General features: G+C 55.0%; 2 protein-coding genes across 2 annotated transcripts in view; one reads left to right on the top strand and one right to left on the bottom strand.

Annotated features, from left to right (window-relative positions):
- Positions 1-1,019: 1,019 nt before the first annotated feature.
- Positions 1,020-10,497, top strand: GNAT2 (G protein subunit alpha transducin 2). Its single transcript, XM_068918486.1, has 9 exons — positions 1,020-1,398; positions 2,507-2,549; positions 2,805-2,946; positions 3,246-3,403; positions 3,881-4,009; positions 4,611-4,740; positions 7,060-7,213; positions 7,708-7,913; positions 9,340-10,497. Exons 1-8 carry the CDS (start codon positions 1,281-1,283, stop codon positions 7,896-7,898), a joined length of 1,065 nt encoding a protein of 354 aa, XP_068774587.1. The 5' UTR covers positions 1,020-1,280; the 3' UTR covers positions 7,899-7,913; positions 9,340-10,497.
- A 1,078-nt stretch (positions 10,498-11,575) lies between these two features.
- GNAI3 (G protein subunit alpha i3) overlaps positions 11,576-16,282 on the bottom strand; it is a 32,591-nt gene continuing 27,884 nt past the window's right edge. The window contains exons 6-9 of the mRNA XM_068918485.1: positions 14,655-14,784; positions 13,940-14,093; positions 12,829-13,038; positions 11,576-12,726 (exon numbers count right to left, since the gene is read on the bottom strand). Of these exons, the coding sequence (XP_068774586.1) occupies positions 12,848-13,038; positions 13,940-14,093; positions 14,655-14,784 (475 nt within the window). The 3' untranslated portion in view covers positions 11,576-12,726; positions 12,829-12,847. The remainder of the gene's footprint in view (positions 12,727-12,828; positions 13,039-13,939; positions 14,094-14,654; positions 14,785-16,282) is intronic.

Raw genomic sequence — 16,282 nt, 5'->3', positions numbered from 1 at the left:
GATGGGGCGGAAGGAGGAGGAGGAGGAGGAGGAGGAGGAGGAAGGTTGTCGCGGCAACCGGGTCCTGCCTGACAGCTCGCCCCCGAGACGCGCCTCGCCACCGCGGGCGGGCACGGCGGCCCCTGGGGACAGCGGTGGCCCCCGAGACCCCCTCGACGTGACCTTGTCCCGTCCCCCCCCCACCCACCCGAGACGGGGTCCCACCCCCGAGAGAGGGCAGCCGCCACCGTCCCGCACGGATTTCGGCACCGGGACATTGGTGTGTGTGTGGGGGGGGGGGGCTGCTGGTATTTTAATTAGACCCTCTTGGTTAGCGCCAAGTTCATTAGCGGCTCAGAAAGGGGCTTTGTCTGCGGCGGGGCGGTGGGGACGGCGTGTCCCCGGGCCGCTGGCGAGGCTGCCCCAGCGCGGGGACGCGACCGGCCACCAGCTGCGGTCACAGGACCTGAACGTAAAACCCCCAAACCAGCATCCGTCGGGCTTTATGGGTCCCCAGGGCGCGCACGCCGGGGACGACAACCGGGGCACGGCAGCCCGGCCAGGTGGTGCTGAGCCCCGGGAGGGTGCTGAGCCCGAGGAGGAGGAGGAGGAAGGCTGAGCTCCTGGTGACACCCGTCAGCCGCAGGAGGGCGAGGGGGCTCGCGGGGGGACCCCTTTGCGCCAGCACCCGCCGGCTCCCCGGAGGGGGGGGCCCTGCGAGAGGGCTGCCCCCCCCCCCCCCCGCTGCCATGTCCCCAAGGTCAGACGGGGCGCACGGGGCGGCTCCGGGGATTTCGGACCCACGAGCATCCCCCGGGCGCCCCCTGAGCCCTGGCGGAGCAGGCGGGGGGGACGCCCCCCCCTGCACCCCCCACCCCTGGGTGCTGCCTGCCCCCTTACGTAACCCCCCGCCAGCCTCCCCGAGATGCTCTTTCTTTTCCGAGCCCTAATCTTTGCCATCTTGGGCTCGACTAATTGGATTCCCCAGCCTGGGGCGGGGGGGGGGTCACGTGGTGAGATAAAAAGCCCCCGAGCCCGCGGGGCCAAGAAATTGGGTTACCCCTGGGGAATTAAGGGAGAGAGCGCGGGGGCAGCCGGCCGGCGAGGACCGAGGGGAGCGCTACCTGCAGCCCGCGCCGCGCCGCCCCGCCGGGCCCCCGGCGCCCGTCTCGGCCTTTCGGGGCTCCCCGTTCCCACCCGGCTGCCTCCGCCCGCCCCCGGGGTGCGCCGCCCCCCGCAAAGAGCTGGAAGAGCCCGGGGACCTAGAGGAGCTCGAGGAGTTTGGCGGCGAAGACGAGGCCATGGGCAGCGGGGCCAGCGCTGAGGACAAGGAGATGGCCAAGAGGTCCAAGGAGCTGGAGAAGAAGCTCCAGGAGGACGCGGACAAGGAGGCGAAGACGGTCAAGCTGCTCCTGCTAGGTGAGGGCAGAGGGGATGGGTGGGGGGGGTCCGGGAGGACACGGGGAGCCGTCCCCGCATCCCGGACCCCATCGACAGGCGGATGGAGCCACCGGAGATGAACGAGGAGCGCGAGGGGACGGGGCCACGGGGGACGGTTGCTCTCGCCCTGCCTTTCCCCGTCCCGACGCGAGCCCCTTCCTGGGCTCTCGTTAGCTTGATGTGTTTATCCCGGCGATTGTCGCGTGGGTCAGACGTCCCTTGGGGTGGCATCAGCCCCTTGGCAGGGACAACAGGCAACCGAGCGGCTGCAAGACCAGGACGCCTGGGTCCCACCTGGGGAGGCTCCGGGCACCTCTAGGGGGTCGATCCAACCTCGAGGGGCTCTTCGAGGAGCTCGCTGCCCTCGGCGTCACCTGAGGTGCCGGGCTGGGGGCATCGGCGAGGGGACGGTCCCGCGGGTCGGTCCCCGCTCCCGGGCCCGCCCAGGCCCCTCCGCAGCCCCGGCCGGAGCCGAGCAGGTCGGACCCACGCGCGGGGTAACCCCCCGGAGAGCACCGCGGGCGCAGCGGGGCAGGGAGCGGGGGCTTATCCAGGTGACGGCAGGGCCGCCGGGATCAAGGCGATTAGCACCCTAATTCTAAGCAGCTTCCTGTTTCGGCTTAAGCCGCTTAAAGCACCCAAGCGATGGCCGGCGGTGCCTGCGGCCGGCGGGAGACGCAGGAGCTCGGGAGCCACCAGGGATGGGGCGAGTCCCCACCGCGCGGCCCCGATCCTGCCCCACGGTCCCCACCGCCTCCGGCGACCCCGAGCCTCGTCCGGCTCCGGGAGCGAGAGAGGGAACCGCGGGCACGACGCTGCCGACACGGAGGAGTCGGGGGCGAGCGAGGCAGGGAGGAGACCGCGTTGGACGTTGGGTCATGATGAAGCAGAGCCACGTCCACGGTGGTGGGCCTGGACGAAGGGAGAAGCAGGGGATGGACAGGGTAGAGCGGGGCAGAGAGCAGCTCCGGTGCCCGCGTGGTGCCCATCACCGTGGCATCGGGGCTGCAGGGCTGCGGCCTGGGCACGGCCCCCCACATCCCTGCCGCCCCGGCCGGGGCTGAGGTCTGCTCCATCTCTTTCGTAGGAGCTGGGGAGTCGGGCAAGAGCACCATCGTGAAGCAGATGAAGTGAGTAGGGGCCGCAGCGCCGCGTCGGGGCGCTGAGACGGGGAGGGGGGAGACCAGGCTGAGCCCGAGGGTCTGAAATCCCCGGCGGGGACGCAGGGCTGGTTGGACCCTCCCAGGTCACCCACGTTGGGGGACACCTCGGTGCCGTGCTGGTGGTGGGCACCTGCTCCCCCGCCGAGTCCTATGGGTGGGGGGACACCGGGCCTCGGGGCGAAGCACCCGCCGTGGCTGAGCCCTGCGTTTCCACCCCGCCAGGATCATCCATCAGGACGGCTACACGCCGGAGGAGTGCATGGAGTTCAAGGCCGTCATCTACGGCAACATCCTGCAGTCCATCCTGGCCATCATCCGCGCCATGTCCACGCTGGGCATCGACTACGCCGAGCCGGCGCGAGCGGTCAGTGCCGGCCCCGGGGCAGCGTCCCCGTCCCTCCTCCCCTCGAGTAACCCCCGGCCCACTGGGACCGGACCGAAGAGCCGAGGGCACCAGGAGCCCCCGGAGCAGGGCTGGGGACCGCGCTGGCTCCGTGCTGCCCACCAAGGGCAGCATCTGCAAGGAAAGGAAATTCCCGGTGGGGGCGGGTTGGGGGGGGGGGAGCGTTTCGGTCCCTTGGCCAGGTCCTGGCTGGGGGGCTGCCGGGGACAGGGTGACGACGGGCGCCGCCAGCCCCGCAGCGCCCGCGCTCTGCCTTGCAGGACGACGGCCGGCAGCTCTTCAACCTGGCCGACTCCATCGAGGAGGGCACCATGCCCCCCGAGCTCGTCGACTGCATCAAGAAGCTGTGGAAGGACGGCGGCGTGCAAGCCTGCTTCGACCGGGCCGCCGAGTACCAGCTCAACGACTCAGCCGCGTAGTGAGTGCTGGTCACCCCCGGGGTCCGACGGCCGTAACTCCCCCCCCCCCCCCAGCCCCGCAACGCTCCCGGCGATTTTCCACCCAACCTGCTCTGGGAAGCAGCCCCAGGCCGGCTCTGCCCGGCTCCCTCCGCCTCCGGGCGCTGCTTCCCGATGATGCTCATCGACACCCTCCTCGCTCGCCGCCCGATAACCAGGTGACGCTGTTCCCTCCGTCCCCGGCCCGGCCCCGCGGCCGCCCCCCCCTCCCCGGGACAGCCCGGCCCGGCCCCGCTCCGTGGGTGGGCTGAGGCCAGCTCTGCGTCATGCACTAAATATACCCCGCGGTCTCGCCGCCCGCAGCGGCCCTCTGACCTCCCAGGAGAGCGTTCTGCCTTTGCAGCATGTAATTTGGTAACGGGGTGCCAGCCCCCGGCTGCCGGGAAGGCTTCGCGTCAGCACCCCGTCACATCTCCCCCCACCCCGTTGCCCCCCAGCTACCTGAACCAGCTGGACCGGATCACAGCCCCCGGCTACCTCCCCAACGAGCAGGACGTGCTGCGGTCCCGAGTGAAGACCACGGGGATCATCGAGACCAAGTTCTCCGTCAAAGACCTGAACTTCAGGTGGGTGCAGGGCGCCCCGCGGAGCCCTCCGCGACGCCGGCCCCAGCGGGCAGGGATTTTCACGTCCCACCGCGAGCGGGGATGCTCCGAGGCCGGCGTCGCAGCTGGTGAGAAATCCCCGTGACGCTGTGCACGTGGGTCGTGGGAAATGGGCTGCGCAGGGAAAGCCCGGCCACTCCTGCTGTCTGAGGAGCATTTCCTCCGTCGTTGCACATCTCTTTTGGAGCTGGAGGGAATAAAACCCCAAAGCAACGGAGCTGGGGCCACCTCAAAAGCTGCTGGGGAGGGGACGGGACTATGGCACGGGGTGGACGGTGGGAACAGTCAGAGAGGCACAGAGGAGACGGTGTAGGGGAAATCCTGTAACAGCTCTAGGACAGATCACCTGCACCAAGAGACCCTCTAGCATGCGGTTAAGGATGAACACAGCAAACATCCCCGTGATGCTTTGGGGACCACCAACCCCGTCTGGGTCAGGGGTGATCTATGACCGCTGCAGGCATGATGCGGTCAGGGACAGGGAGACGGTGGCCCCAGTGTTAGCCCATGCAGGGGTGGTGGGACTAGGTGTGTCACTGCACCGTCCCCGTCCCCTCCGCAGGATGTTCGACGTAGGAGGACAGAGATCGGAGCGCAAGAAGTGGATCCACTGCTTCGAAGGGGTGACCTGCATCATCTTCTGCGGGGCGCTGAGCGCCTACGACATGGTGCTGGTGGAGGACGACGAAGTGGTAGGTCACAAGGCAGGAGGTGCCTGGCGAGAGCTTGGCAGCAAAGAGCACGCGTGCCCTGCTCCCCGCCGGCCAGCCCCGCACCGTAACGGGGACATCCCGCGGCGAGCCCAGGGGAGAGGAGCCGGATGCTCCCGGAGGGGAATTAGAGAGGGGGAGCACCAAACGCCCCGCGTCCAGACAGCCGCAAGCAGGACAGGTTTGTTCTCCGGGTGATCCAGCTGGATCGCTTCCACCTTCGTTTTCAGAGGTGCCCATGAACTGCAAGGCAGAGGCGCAAAGGGTGAAGAAGAAAGGGGAAAGGGTCAGGAACGACGGGCCTGAGCCGAGGGCAGGCAGGGCAGCTCTAGCCAGCTCCGCGCAGGAAGCGTATCCGCGGCGCTGCGATGAGCCCAAGCCAGGCGAAGCAGCGAGCAAAACGCCGGCCCTTCCAGCACCAAAAGGAAAAGCGGCTCCCAAAGCAACCTCCTCCCAAGAGCCCCCGTCCTACTGCGGAAAACTTCCAGGTGCAGCAAAAGCGCACAAGCAAACCCGAAGGAAGCGGAGCTGCCCCAGGACGGGAGGAAGCAGGGGGGACGGGCGAGCACCACCTGGGAGGCATCTCTGGAAACCGAAGCCCAGCGAGCCAGGGCAGAGGGGCAAAGCAAAGCAGGTTGTCACCCTTTGCACCCGTGTCTGCATTTTGGCCTGACTCCAGGTGCTTCCCACGCAAACCAAAACCTGACCCTGGCAGGGCAACAGGGTCAAACGCACACGATAACCCTGGCAGCTTGGCTCTTCAAGCAGCAACCTCCAGAGGAAGGATCTCAGCACCATCCTGCTCTGGAGAGAGAAACCAGGCTGCTGCCCGCCCAGCGCTGGTGGGAACCCGCGCAGCCCTGGCACGGCGTGGTCAGGTTTAGCCCCAGGCTAGCTCCAGCCACGCACTCCGGCCAGGATCCGGCTCACGGCCGGTCGGCGCAGGCTGCAGCACCACGAGCTCCCGTCTCCAGGAAGGGCACCGCGGAGCCGTGCCCAGCTCGGGGCAGCACCAGGAAGGCCTCCCGCAGCAGCACTTCTTGCCTGCCAGATCGGTGACGGCGGGGCAGAAAACCGGCGACGAGATGCAGCTATTGCTCCCTGCAAACGGCAGCGCGGGGAAGGGCAGCGCAGCGCGTCAGGCGTGCCGAGCACGCGATGCCCCGAGCGAAGCCCCCGCTCCCCCCCGGAGCCTCGCGGAGGGAGTGCTCACGTGGAAGGCTCGCCCAGCAACGCGCGCGAGGCAGGGAGAGCGGCTTAAAGAGCAGAGAGCCGGAAAGCAGAACAAACACGCCCTGAGACCTCTCCGCAGAGCGGCAGCAGGCGTAAGGCGAACAGGAGAGGAAGGACGGAGCACGTCCCCATCACCTCCAAAGCACGCGGCAGGCAGCCACCAGGCAGAGGTGAAGGCGTGAGCATCCCTGGAGAGCGCCTGCTCCCCCGCAGCCTGCCAGCTCCTGCCGGTCCTCTGCCAGGAGGGGTGCAAAATCCCTGGGTCAGGCTACAGCTTCCAGCTGGGATGGAGCCTCTTCCTCCCAAGGATTCCCTCGTAGCAAATTAGAAACTGCACATCTGGCGTAAGACACAGCATTGCTTTTCCTCACTCCCTTCCAAAGCTGCCATCATGCCAGAGGCCTATGGTCCATAAGGGAAAGCCTGCAGCACCACAGCAGGATGCGGCCCGTATGGCCAGGAACTCAAAGCGCTCGCTGACCATCTCCCAGCAGCTGTGACATGAGGCCACGAGGTTTCCTTAACGTGGGCTGTTTCTACAGATATTTTCCCCAGCAAGATCAACTTAAGCCTTCATTTCTGAGCGGCCTAGAAGGCACAGGGGGGGATCAGAGCGCCATGCTGCCTAGAGGTGCTTAACAGCTTTAGCATCGCCCACTGTCTCGAGCCCAACTGGAGTTTATCTGGGGCTTTTACACCTTTGAACAGGGAGCTTTGGGGCTTTTCACTTAAGCGAGCGATGCTAGCCTCTCGGGAGACCCGGGCTGCAGGCAGAGGACAGAAAGCAGAGCGGCTTTCGGTCCGCAACGGTTTTGCTGCTGTGTCGAACAGGAGCGTGGCAGAGCACTGCTCTCGCCTCCTGCTGCCGGCGCCCGCTTGGTTTACAGCGAACAGCACACGCCGTTGGCGGTGGCACGGGACGAGCTGGCTGCGAGCCAGCCTCTGCCTCGGCAACAGGAGGTTTGGGCCTAGGGAGATGCTGTTCAGGCGTGCTTCAGGCAGCACCTGCCAAAAGCTGTTAGCAAATGAAGGCGAAGGCTTTGTGCCAACGAGTCCGTTTGCTTGCAGAACCGCATGCACGAGTCCCTGCACCTCTTCAACAGCATATGCAACCACAAGTTCTTCGCCGCCACATCCATTATCCTGTTCCTCAACAAGAAGGACCTCTTCGAGGAAAAGATCAAGAAAGTCCACCTCAGCATTTGCTTCCCAGAGTACGACGGTGAGTCAGTTTGTTCCCCTCTCCTCTCTGCCTGGGGGGTGACTGCAGAGATGCTGAAACCTCCTCCCTGCGACCCCCAGAAATCAAAGGTGCCTCGCCACCTCCAGTCTGGCAGTAAGCGCCGGGGAGCCACGTGGAGCCGACAGGCAGACGTGGCGTCTCGGGCTCCGATTATGCTAGGATCAAATTAAGTCTCTAGAGATGGGAGAGGAGGAGAAGATGCATGTTAACTGCAGCATCTGGAAGCTGTTTGGAAGGATTGAAGGCAGGATAAAATGCCTTTTTCCCCTAGCTGGTCTCTGCCTTTGAGCCGAGTGTTTCAGTACCTGCAATTCCCAGCCTTCCTCCTCCTCCTGAGGCAGATTTCAGGGATTTAACCCATAAAAGCAAGCATTTAAGAGGGGCTCAGGTACCCCAGCTTTGAGAGACTGGGGGCAGGGTACTCCGCCTAAGCAGAGCATCTTACCAGCCAAATCATTTCCCTCCCTCCACAGGTCCCAACACATTCGAAGATGCAGGAAATTACATCAAGACCCAATTCCTTGATCTGAACATGCGAAAAGACGTGAAAGAAATCTACAGCCACATGACCTGTGCCACAGACACGCAGAACGTCAAATTCGTGTTCGACGCAGTCACAGACGTCATCATCAAAGAGAACCTCAAGGACTGTGGTCTCTTCTGAACATCTGCGGGGCAGGTACTCCCTCCAGACAACTGGCAGCAGAGCCAGGTTTCGGGTACAAAGAAACAGCTCTTTCAACCACAAAAAGAGCTGGGGCGGGGGGGGAAGGACAGAGCAGCAGAGCCCTCAGCCAGCCCCAGCTCTGCAGCAAGTTTTGCTGCTGAGGGCAAGGAGGGCCCCCTTACCACAACATGGGTCTCCCAGGCTTTGCTGGGAGCTGTCTCAGCCTGGAAAGCTCTCCAGGGGCAAAGCAACACCAGCAAGGAGGCGCTGGGACTGGCAAGGAACAAACTGTTTGCGATCCTGCTAGCCCCAGTGGGAGGTTAGCACTCCCTGCTCCGAAAGCTTTGCTTTGGTTTCCTGCCCGCCCCCTTTCCAAGCAGTCTCCCAAGCAGGAGTGGGCTCACTGTTTATTATTTTTGAAGCAGCCTGAGAAAAAAACAGTTCACACCCTTGCTTGCAAAGAGAGATGCAAACAACAGATTATAGCCCAAATTATGCACCCAAGCAAGAGCAGACCATGTTATCTCAGGGCCTGTGTTGCCACAACATGGTAAACGTTGCCACGCTGGCACTCCGCTACTCTGGTGTGCCCACAGCAGTTTTTAAACCCGGTGGAGGAAACCGTTCCACAGCCTTGGCTAGTAGGAGTAATTTGAGTTATATCCAACTGCAGTGGGGAGGAGGCACAGGAATTGCCCACAGTGTTCTGCTTTAGGTGGCCTTTTAGCTAGTCACAGGGGGTTTAACGAGGGTTTATTCTCTTACCGGTTCATGCCAAGTGTGCATTTGCCTACTCCCCAGAGAAGCACTGGGGAATTGCTTCCCCCTTCCCCACTTTCAAAATAGCTTCCAGCCACTGGCTTCAATACTTTGTTTTTCAGGGAGCAAAGTGAGCAAGCTCAGGAGCTTGCCTTGTTCCTGAACATTAATAGAAAAGAAAGAAAAATAAAGCAGGAAGGCAGCTTCCCCGCAGGCACAAGTGGCCTGCAACAGGATTGGGGGGGGGGGGGGGAAGCCTTCTGACTTCAGCTCTGCACTGTGCACTGTGAACAAAACCGCCTTCTAATCAGAGCATGCAGCAGTCTCCAAATGAGAGTGCCCACTTTGAGCAGCCAGAAAAAAATAAATACCATGTCAAGGCAGCAGCTTGGGAGGCCCTGGATTTTCCCCCAATGGTACATGCAGCAGCAAAAGCTGCAGAGGTTGATCAGCTAAGGAATAACAGGTATAATAATGTTTATACCACCCTACTTTCAGGCTTTTAGTTTGACCCAGGCAGTAGCAATTTAAGCCAATGGATTTTTACATTGCTGATCTTGCGCAATGAAAGTTTGCTTCTCTATAACAACCCTTTCTGATTGCTAGAGCTATTAAGTTAAAACCTCAACTGCCTCGTCCGAAAGCGTTTAACCACGTCTTCTTTCTTCCTTCCTGCTAGGAGAGAAAATGACTTCTATTTAGCATCACCATTCTGCTGAGCAGAGTCAAAAGGATTAAGCAAAAAAGTTACTTGGACCCCACTTTTTCTAAGATCAACCCAGCCACGCCACATACTTTCAAGACCAAAATAGGAAGGGGCTGAAGCTGAACTTCCTGCTCTTTCACAGCCATTTCCTCTTTTTTTTTTTTTGCAAGGAAAGAAAACCCTACTCTGCAGTGCTAAAACAAAACACACATAAAAATCAGTATTAATAAACATGATCTGGAGGGGTTTGCCACACCAAGGAGAACGCAGTCCCTGGTACACCAAGAAGAAGAATAGATACTGAGCCATGATACTTCCATCCTGCCACAGCTGTAGCTGTGCAATAAACCATTACACAGGAAAACCCCAAAGTAATGCTTCTGCAGGACCCAGAGAAAGACAAGGCCCCTGCCCTTCCCCTCTGCAGGGCCACGTCTGTTTTCTTCCAACTCGTCAAAGCTTAACTGGACTGCAATGGGCAGTTTCTGGGGAAGCTGGATGCTGAGACAAAGCCCAGTTATCTAGGAGTCAATTCCTGGTAACCAACCTCAGTCCTTTTGAGAGAGAATTTTTTTTTCCCCCCCTGCTGTAAATAAGCCTCAAGACTTAATTCCTCAGAAAATTTTCCCTTGGAAAATAAGTTAACAACTGGAGATCCCTGCAATTGTGCAATCTGCCCCCAAACAGCCTTAAGTAGCTGAGGGCCTATTTCTAGTAGCCACCTTTCTCTGTACAGACCCGTTCTCTCTCCACTCTCCCTGTGCCTGTTCCCCCACCCTAGGTAGCGGCACAGATCCCAGCTCAGTGGTTTGCCTGCTCCTGAGACCACTAGTCATGTTGCTTCACTGCCAAGAGGTGCAAAGTCCCAGCAGCAGGCAAAAAGGAACACATGCATTAGGGTCTAGAGACTTCATCGCACCTAGAGAAGAGGAACAGGGTCAGATAAAGAGGAAATGGTTATTTGAAAGATTCTCATTCTGCTATTTAGAGCTGTATTTGCTCTTTACTGTTTGTAAATAAACCTGTACTGTTATTGTAGACAAGAAGCCTTGTATCTTCTCAGTGTTTACTGCAGAGAATCACATACAGCTCATTTAACTGTAGGAGAAAGAAAATAAAGAAATGTGCTTGAAATGGATGTCTATCATTACTGCCCATTCGCTTTCTCCACGATTGTTTCCAAGCCCCTTGTGTCCAAAACCTTGGATCAAGGAATACTTTACATTCTTTGCCCTGAGCCACATTCCACAGTCAGCACACATATGGATCCCCCGCTGAGATCAACCAGTGGCCCATGTGCAGAACAGAGCAGGGCCACCACTGGCTTCCCAAGCACCAGATCTGGATGGATGCAAAGGTGCCAGGCACGCCAGGTCACCACTGACTGAAATGCGATCCTGTTTAGGAGCAGAGAGCAGCCAAAGCACCTTCTCAGCTCAATGAGAAAAACAAATGTGCTCGGCCCCTTACAAGGCAGCGCCTCTAGTGCGACTCCAATACACACTCAGGAAGCACTGTGCTGATGCATACCACCATTATGCAAGTTTTGCATGAATTTATTCTAAAGGACAAGGTGAACTCTTCCACATATTACTATGCAGGTGAAGTAAAGCCTCAAGGTCTGTCTAAAAGGAAACTGCTGGACAGTCAATAGAGCTCCAGGCAACGTGGGAAAAAAATCCAGAATGCATATGCTCTCTATAGCTACTGAGCACTGTAGCCCTACATTAGAAATTCTACAAATACTATGGGGCAGACACTGACAACACCTAGAAGCATCCCTGAAATATATCATTCTTGCAGTGCTATATTTCAAGGCAAGCGTCTTTGAAGATGGGTTACCTCTGCTTCATGTAACTGCAGTCCAGAGCAGTCATTTTTCTATTTGAAATATGAAATAAGACTTGTGCTATTCATAAGTATCAAGCTAACCAACGGCCAATAATCCTGATGAACGACTGGATGTCCGCCGTTTTCCATCTGTGCCAGCACAACCCAAGTCTTTGGAAGCAGCAGAACTGGCTGCACACACAGTACCAACAGTCACGTATTATAAAGCATGAGGAACCTTCCTTAGCCTGTCCCGTTAATTACGCCCACTCTCCATTAAGCTGCTACCTTCTTTCTCCAACCAGGCTGACAAAGTCTACAGAAGGGGGGGGGGGGGAATATTTCTGGAAGAGTTAAGAATAAACTAGGGAAAAGGCTAAACTGTTTACTCACCATTTTAATACTGCCAACAACTATAACAGATTGAAACTGTACACATGACAAACTGGGAAAAGAGTCTCAATGCAATGGTTCAGCAAAGGAATGTACTGACTGGTTATGAACATTACTACAGTAAGAACAATGGCAAACAGGAATTTGGCACCACATATACAAAGTAAAGGCATGCTGTCAATACAGTTTAGAAGTCTCTGAACAGAAAAGGCCATGGTAAACGCAGAACGAGGTGTACCCTTTACAAAATTGCCCACTGGTTTAGACCAAAAACGTACTAGAATCCAAGTGGCTGATTAAGTAGCTCTGTAGCAGCACATATTTTCCATCCAGTTTGGAGCTCCGCATTTCATCTCTCCAACTGACACAGCCCAGGTACACATTCACCAAGAAGGTGGCCTTATGCTTACCACGCCAGTATAAATGTCAATTTGGATATCAGTATAAACCACGTTCACCCCCAACCACAAGCTAAAAAGACTTTTTTAAATCCTGCTACAGAAGCTTCTTTCAAAAGCCTTATGGTATTTGTAGCAGGATGGTAACAAATTACACATCAGAAAAAGCCGAAGCTATCACCATAAGAGCTCTAAGGATCCTTTAAGTAGTTGCAGAAGTATTAAATTCTGACCATACCAAGTGTTAAAAACAAAGAGTTCCTGCTAAGAGGAATACTTTCTGCATGATCTGGTCACATGTGCATAGTTAAGTGATTTTTTTTGTTTGTTTTTATTTTTAAAACAAGATTTGTTTGCAAATAAAGAAATAAAATTTAGTAAAGTTATAGTTTTCTTGATGGAAAAAACCTTAAAAACAGACTAGTGGTGGCTTGTTAACCAAAGAGAGAAAGCTACATATTGAAGGTCTGGAATCCAGCACCTCAACTTCACAACAGCTGTACACATTTGACAGTATGTCATCCAAACGATGCCAGGATGATCTAGTCACACTAACAGTTGTTCCATTTTGATCTAACTTCAACATCCCATATCAATAAAAAAGTCCCTAATACAGAAGATTGTGCTAAAGAATGCAACGATTCTGCATGCTGTTTTCGTTTCCCTGGTCCTGTTCATGCTTGCAGCTGTCCCCATGAGGCAGCAAAGAGTCTGGTTCTCAAAACGCGACATCATAAAACTGAAAAGAGAACACTGAGCATTAGTGAGGTACAAGGCAAAGTCAGACCGAGCTGGTGTGCAATGCTTAAACTTTACGAACAGCCAAGCAGCTCAGTTTTACCTTCTTCCCCTACCCCTCCTCAATAGAGTCCACATTCCTTCAGGTTGTTTTTAATGATAACATCTGTAACAGCATCAAACACAAACTGCACATTCTTAGTGTCAGTGGCACAGGTGAAGTGTGTGTAGATCTCCTTGGTGTCTTTTCTTCGGTTCAGATCTTCAAACTGACACTGGATGTATGCAGCTGCTTCCTCATACGTGTTGGAGCCTGAAAAAGATAAGATCCCTTACTTCGGCCAGCAGCTCACAGCAGAGAGTTTCGACACAGATCTTTTAAGTACATATTAAGCTGCTTGCAACCATCTGCCTTATCCAGCTACAAATCCAAATCCACCATTAACCCTTTCTCGCAAATCTGAATTCTATTCCCAGCTTCCGGCCTGGCCAATGACCTTGGACGAGTCATTCACTTCTGCAGCGCACCGACTTCGCCCCACTGCAGCCTCCCTGCCTAGAGATGGGAATCAACACCTCCATAAGCAATTTGGAGATCTAAAAAGGAACATTGTACACTGGCAACAATAACGCCTCATGCTAGAAACATGCAGCTGGCATCAGAAGAGTGACAAACAATAGAAATAAACAGGTTTGAAGGAGGGACCATTTCAAAAATCTAAATGCCTCAAGCATCGACTAGGAAAGCACCATCCCTGCGCAGGCCACAACAGGGACTGGCTGCAAATCAAACTATTGCTGAAACACAGACACACTAGGTTGAACCAGTGCCTTAGCCATGACCTGGATAAGTTTCAAAGCCTCAAAAATTGAGGTTTAATTAAAGCATCGCCCTAATAAGATGCACAAAATGCAGAGTGACCCCAGTTTGCTTAAGTGCAAATGTTAAATGTCTTTGCTACTCATATTCCAGGCCATAAAACACGTGAACAAATGCCATTCTGAACCACAGACATACAAGACCACATCCTTGCTGAGAAACAGCACTATCAACTCACTGGACAGCCAGCCCTAAGATGTAGTCCAAGGGACAGAGTTAAGGGAATAAGGAGGAAGACGAGCCTTTAATTTATCTTAGATTATGCAGGCTTTAACTGACTCATTCCTGGTCCCAGTGATACAAATAAAATGCAGTTCCATGAGCCCAACCTTACCTGTGTACTCCGGATAACAGATTGTTAGGGGGCTTTTCTTAATCTTTTCTTCAAACAGGTCCTTCTTGTTCAAGAAGAGAATGATTGACGTGTCTGTAAACCATTTGTTGTTACAAATGCTGTCAAAGAGTTTCATACTCTCATGCATCCGGTTCTGAAAAGCAAAGTGAAAACAGTGATGCATCCTTCCAAAGTTATTGGAGGAAGATGGGGTGGAGGAACAGACAGGCTTCATTACAAGAGCCAGACCGAAGTGTCTGAACATGTACCACAGACATCACGGCTGCTACTTCATCAGGAAGAGCATTGCCATGACCCTGAGCAGAGGTCAGTTTGCTCCCCATCCTATAACTTTCCCTGGATGGGTTTGTTCCTCCAAGGAGGTGCTCCTACCTAATGGAACAGGCTGCAGTGACAGCACCGCTAGACACCTTCCTGTAAACAGGCCCTAAGAAAAATCTCATTTCTGCATTACACTTATCAGTTTCTGGGGCAAGGCACTGCAGGCTGCTGTAAGAAAGTACTCTTTACAGCTTTCCTGCCAGATCACTTAAGAATTAACAATTGCCCCGTAACAGCATTTCAAAGAACCAAGAAAGCAAACAAAGCAAGAGAGACATCAGCCTCTGTCCTACTTGCAGGGGCCTAACTAGCTTCCACCTCACTTCTCCCGAGGGCAACGCAGCCAGACATTAGTAACTCCTCAGTAACATACCATCTCCTCATCCTCGGCCAAGACAAGGTCGTAATCGCTGAGGGCCACACAGAAGATAATTGCTGTCACACCTTCAAAGCAGTGGATCCACTTCTTCCGCTCTGACCGCTGGCCACCAACATCAAACATCCTAGGAGAGGCAGAAGAACCATCTCAGAGGCTATGGAGACCTCCCTGCCTGGCACCCGCCCTGTTTAGAGGGGATGGAGAAGGCTCACCTATTTAAGTACTTTCAAACAAGCAGGGCATAGAGGAAAACAGATACATAGCCTTCCATCAGCAAAGCTAACAACTCAAAGCCTCCAGCCCGGCATATGTCAGGAGAACTCCCATTAGATTAAAAGAAATCATCATTTTTCATTAGAACAATTTCAGCAGGAAGAACTAGAAGTTCACCTGCATCACTATCCAGAAGCGTGCTGATTCACCAGGGCACGCTTCCTTTGTTCTCAGCCTCCTGTTTCCTCAGCAACAATCTATTTGCTTGACTGGACTCTAGACACCTACTCATTGTCAGCTCTTCCAGTTAAGTAAATCTGTGTCTGACAAGGGATTATCTGGAACATACTACCTAAATGCTACTATCGGGACCCAGAAAAAAAAACGGGTGAGATTAAGCAACAGTTGTGTTAAAGAAACAAAAACAGACAAAAAACACCACACACTGAATTCAGAGACTTCAGAAAGAATTAGAAAACTTAAAGAATTTCTGATCAAGAAAAAAAATTGCAAGTTTATTGGAAAGTTACAATCAAAGTATTCTGTCGAGAAGCCGTATTCCCCACTTTGTCCTGACGAGCCATGACTTAACTAAATCAAGTCAGATACAAGTCAATATCCCAGAGCTATGAAAATCATAAACATTGATTTGTTATCAGAGCAAACAGACAGGCAAGACAGCAACTTTCCAGTGTGGGCCAAAAATAATACAATTTAATAACACCAAACAAGGGAGCCAGCAGGGCAGCTCAGCTAATTCCAGTCTTCTATTTAAGATAAACTATCCCAGTGGACTACAGCAGGAAAGATGAAAATCTACATGAAGTTACAGGCTATTTACTTAGCTTGTATTATTTGCCATTATCCTCTGCTGTTAGAGCAGAGACATCTGGAAAGAAACAGCACCCTTTACAACTCAGCTTCTCCAAGCTAATCCAATTCAAGCCACAGTTGTACTAAGGCTACCTCAGCCCATTATTAATGTCTGAGATTTAACATCAAGGCTTCTGTTGCAGGAAAGATGGCAGCTTCAGGGCTTAAGATGTATTAACGCTTTCCTCTGTGAAGCGAACCCCGCCGAGATGAGACGCCTTGCGTCTCAAGCTCCGCACGTGATCAATTCCTGCGGGCAGGCTCGGGAAAGGGCAATTCCCTACTTTGCAACAGGGAGGCACACTTAGGAGCACTCAACCATTTCACTTTAAACGAAGGGTTAAACTGATTAAACTGAGTACGCCTGCCACCTCCAGCTCACTCGTCCATTAGTCAGACATGATGCTTTTGAAAAGAGCGCTGCACACTGCAGCTGGAAACGCTAATCCCAGTACATCATGATGGAAGACAAGCTTCCCCTGGACTAACCAGAAGCTATATAAAGCCCTCTGATGCAAAGCACCTAGGTATTTTTG

The sequence above is a fragment of the Struthio camelus genome, chromosome 24, assembly GCF_040807025.1.
Source record: "Struthio camelus isolate bStrCam1 chromosome 24, bStrCam1.hap1, whole genome shotgun sequence".
Classification (NCBI taxonomy): Eukaryota; Metazoa; Chordata; class Aves; order Struthioniformes; family Struthionidae; genus Struthio; species Struthio camelus.
The sequence above is the reverse complement of the archived record's forward strand: the minus strand, read 5'-3'. Positions and strand labels throughout refer to the sequence as shown.

Excerpts from the sequence above, each read along its gene's own strand:
- GNAT2 (XM_068918486.1), top strand. The coding sequence starts at position 1,281 with ATGGGCAGCGGGGCCAGCGCTGAGGACAAGGAGATGGCCAAGAGGTCC. Across the intron at positions 2,947-3,245 it reads ACGCCGAGCCGGCGCGAGCG|GACGACGGCCGGCAGCTCTT; the intron begins GTCAGTGCCGGC and ends TCTGCCTTGCAG. Across the intron at positions 7,214-7,707 it reads TTGCTTCCCAGAGTACGACG|GTCCCAACACATTCGAAGAT; the intron begins GTGAGTCAGTTT and ends CTCCCTCCACAG.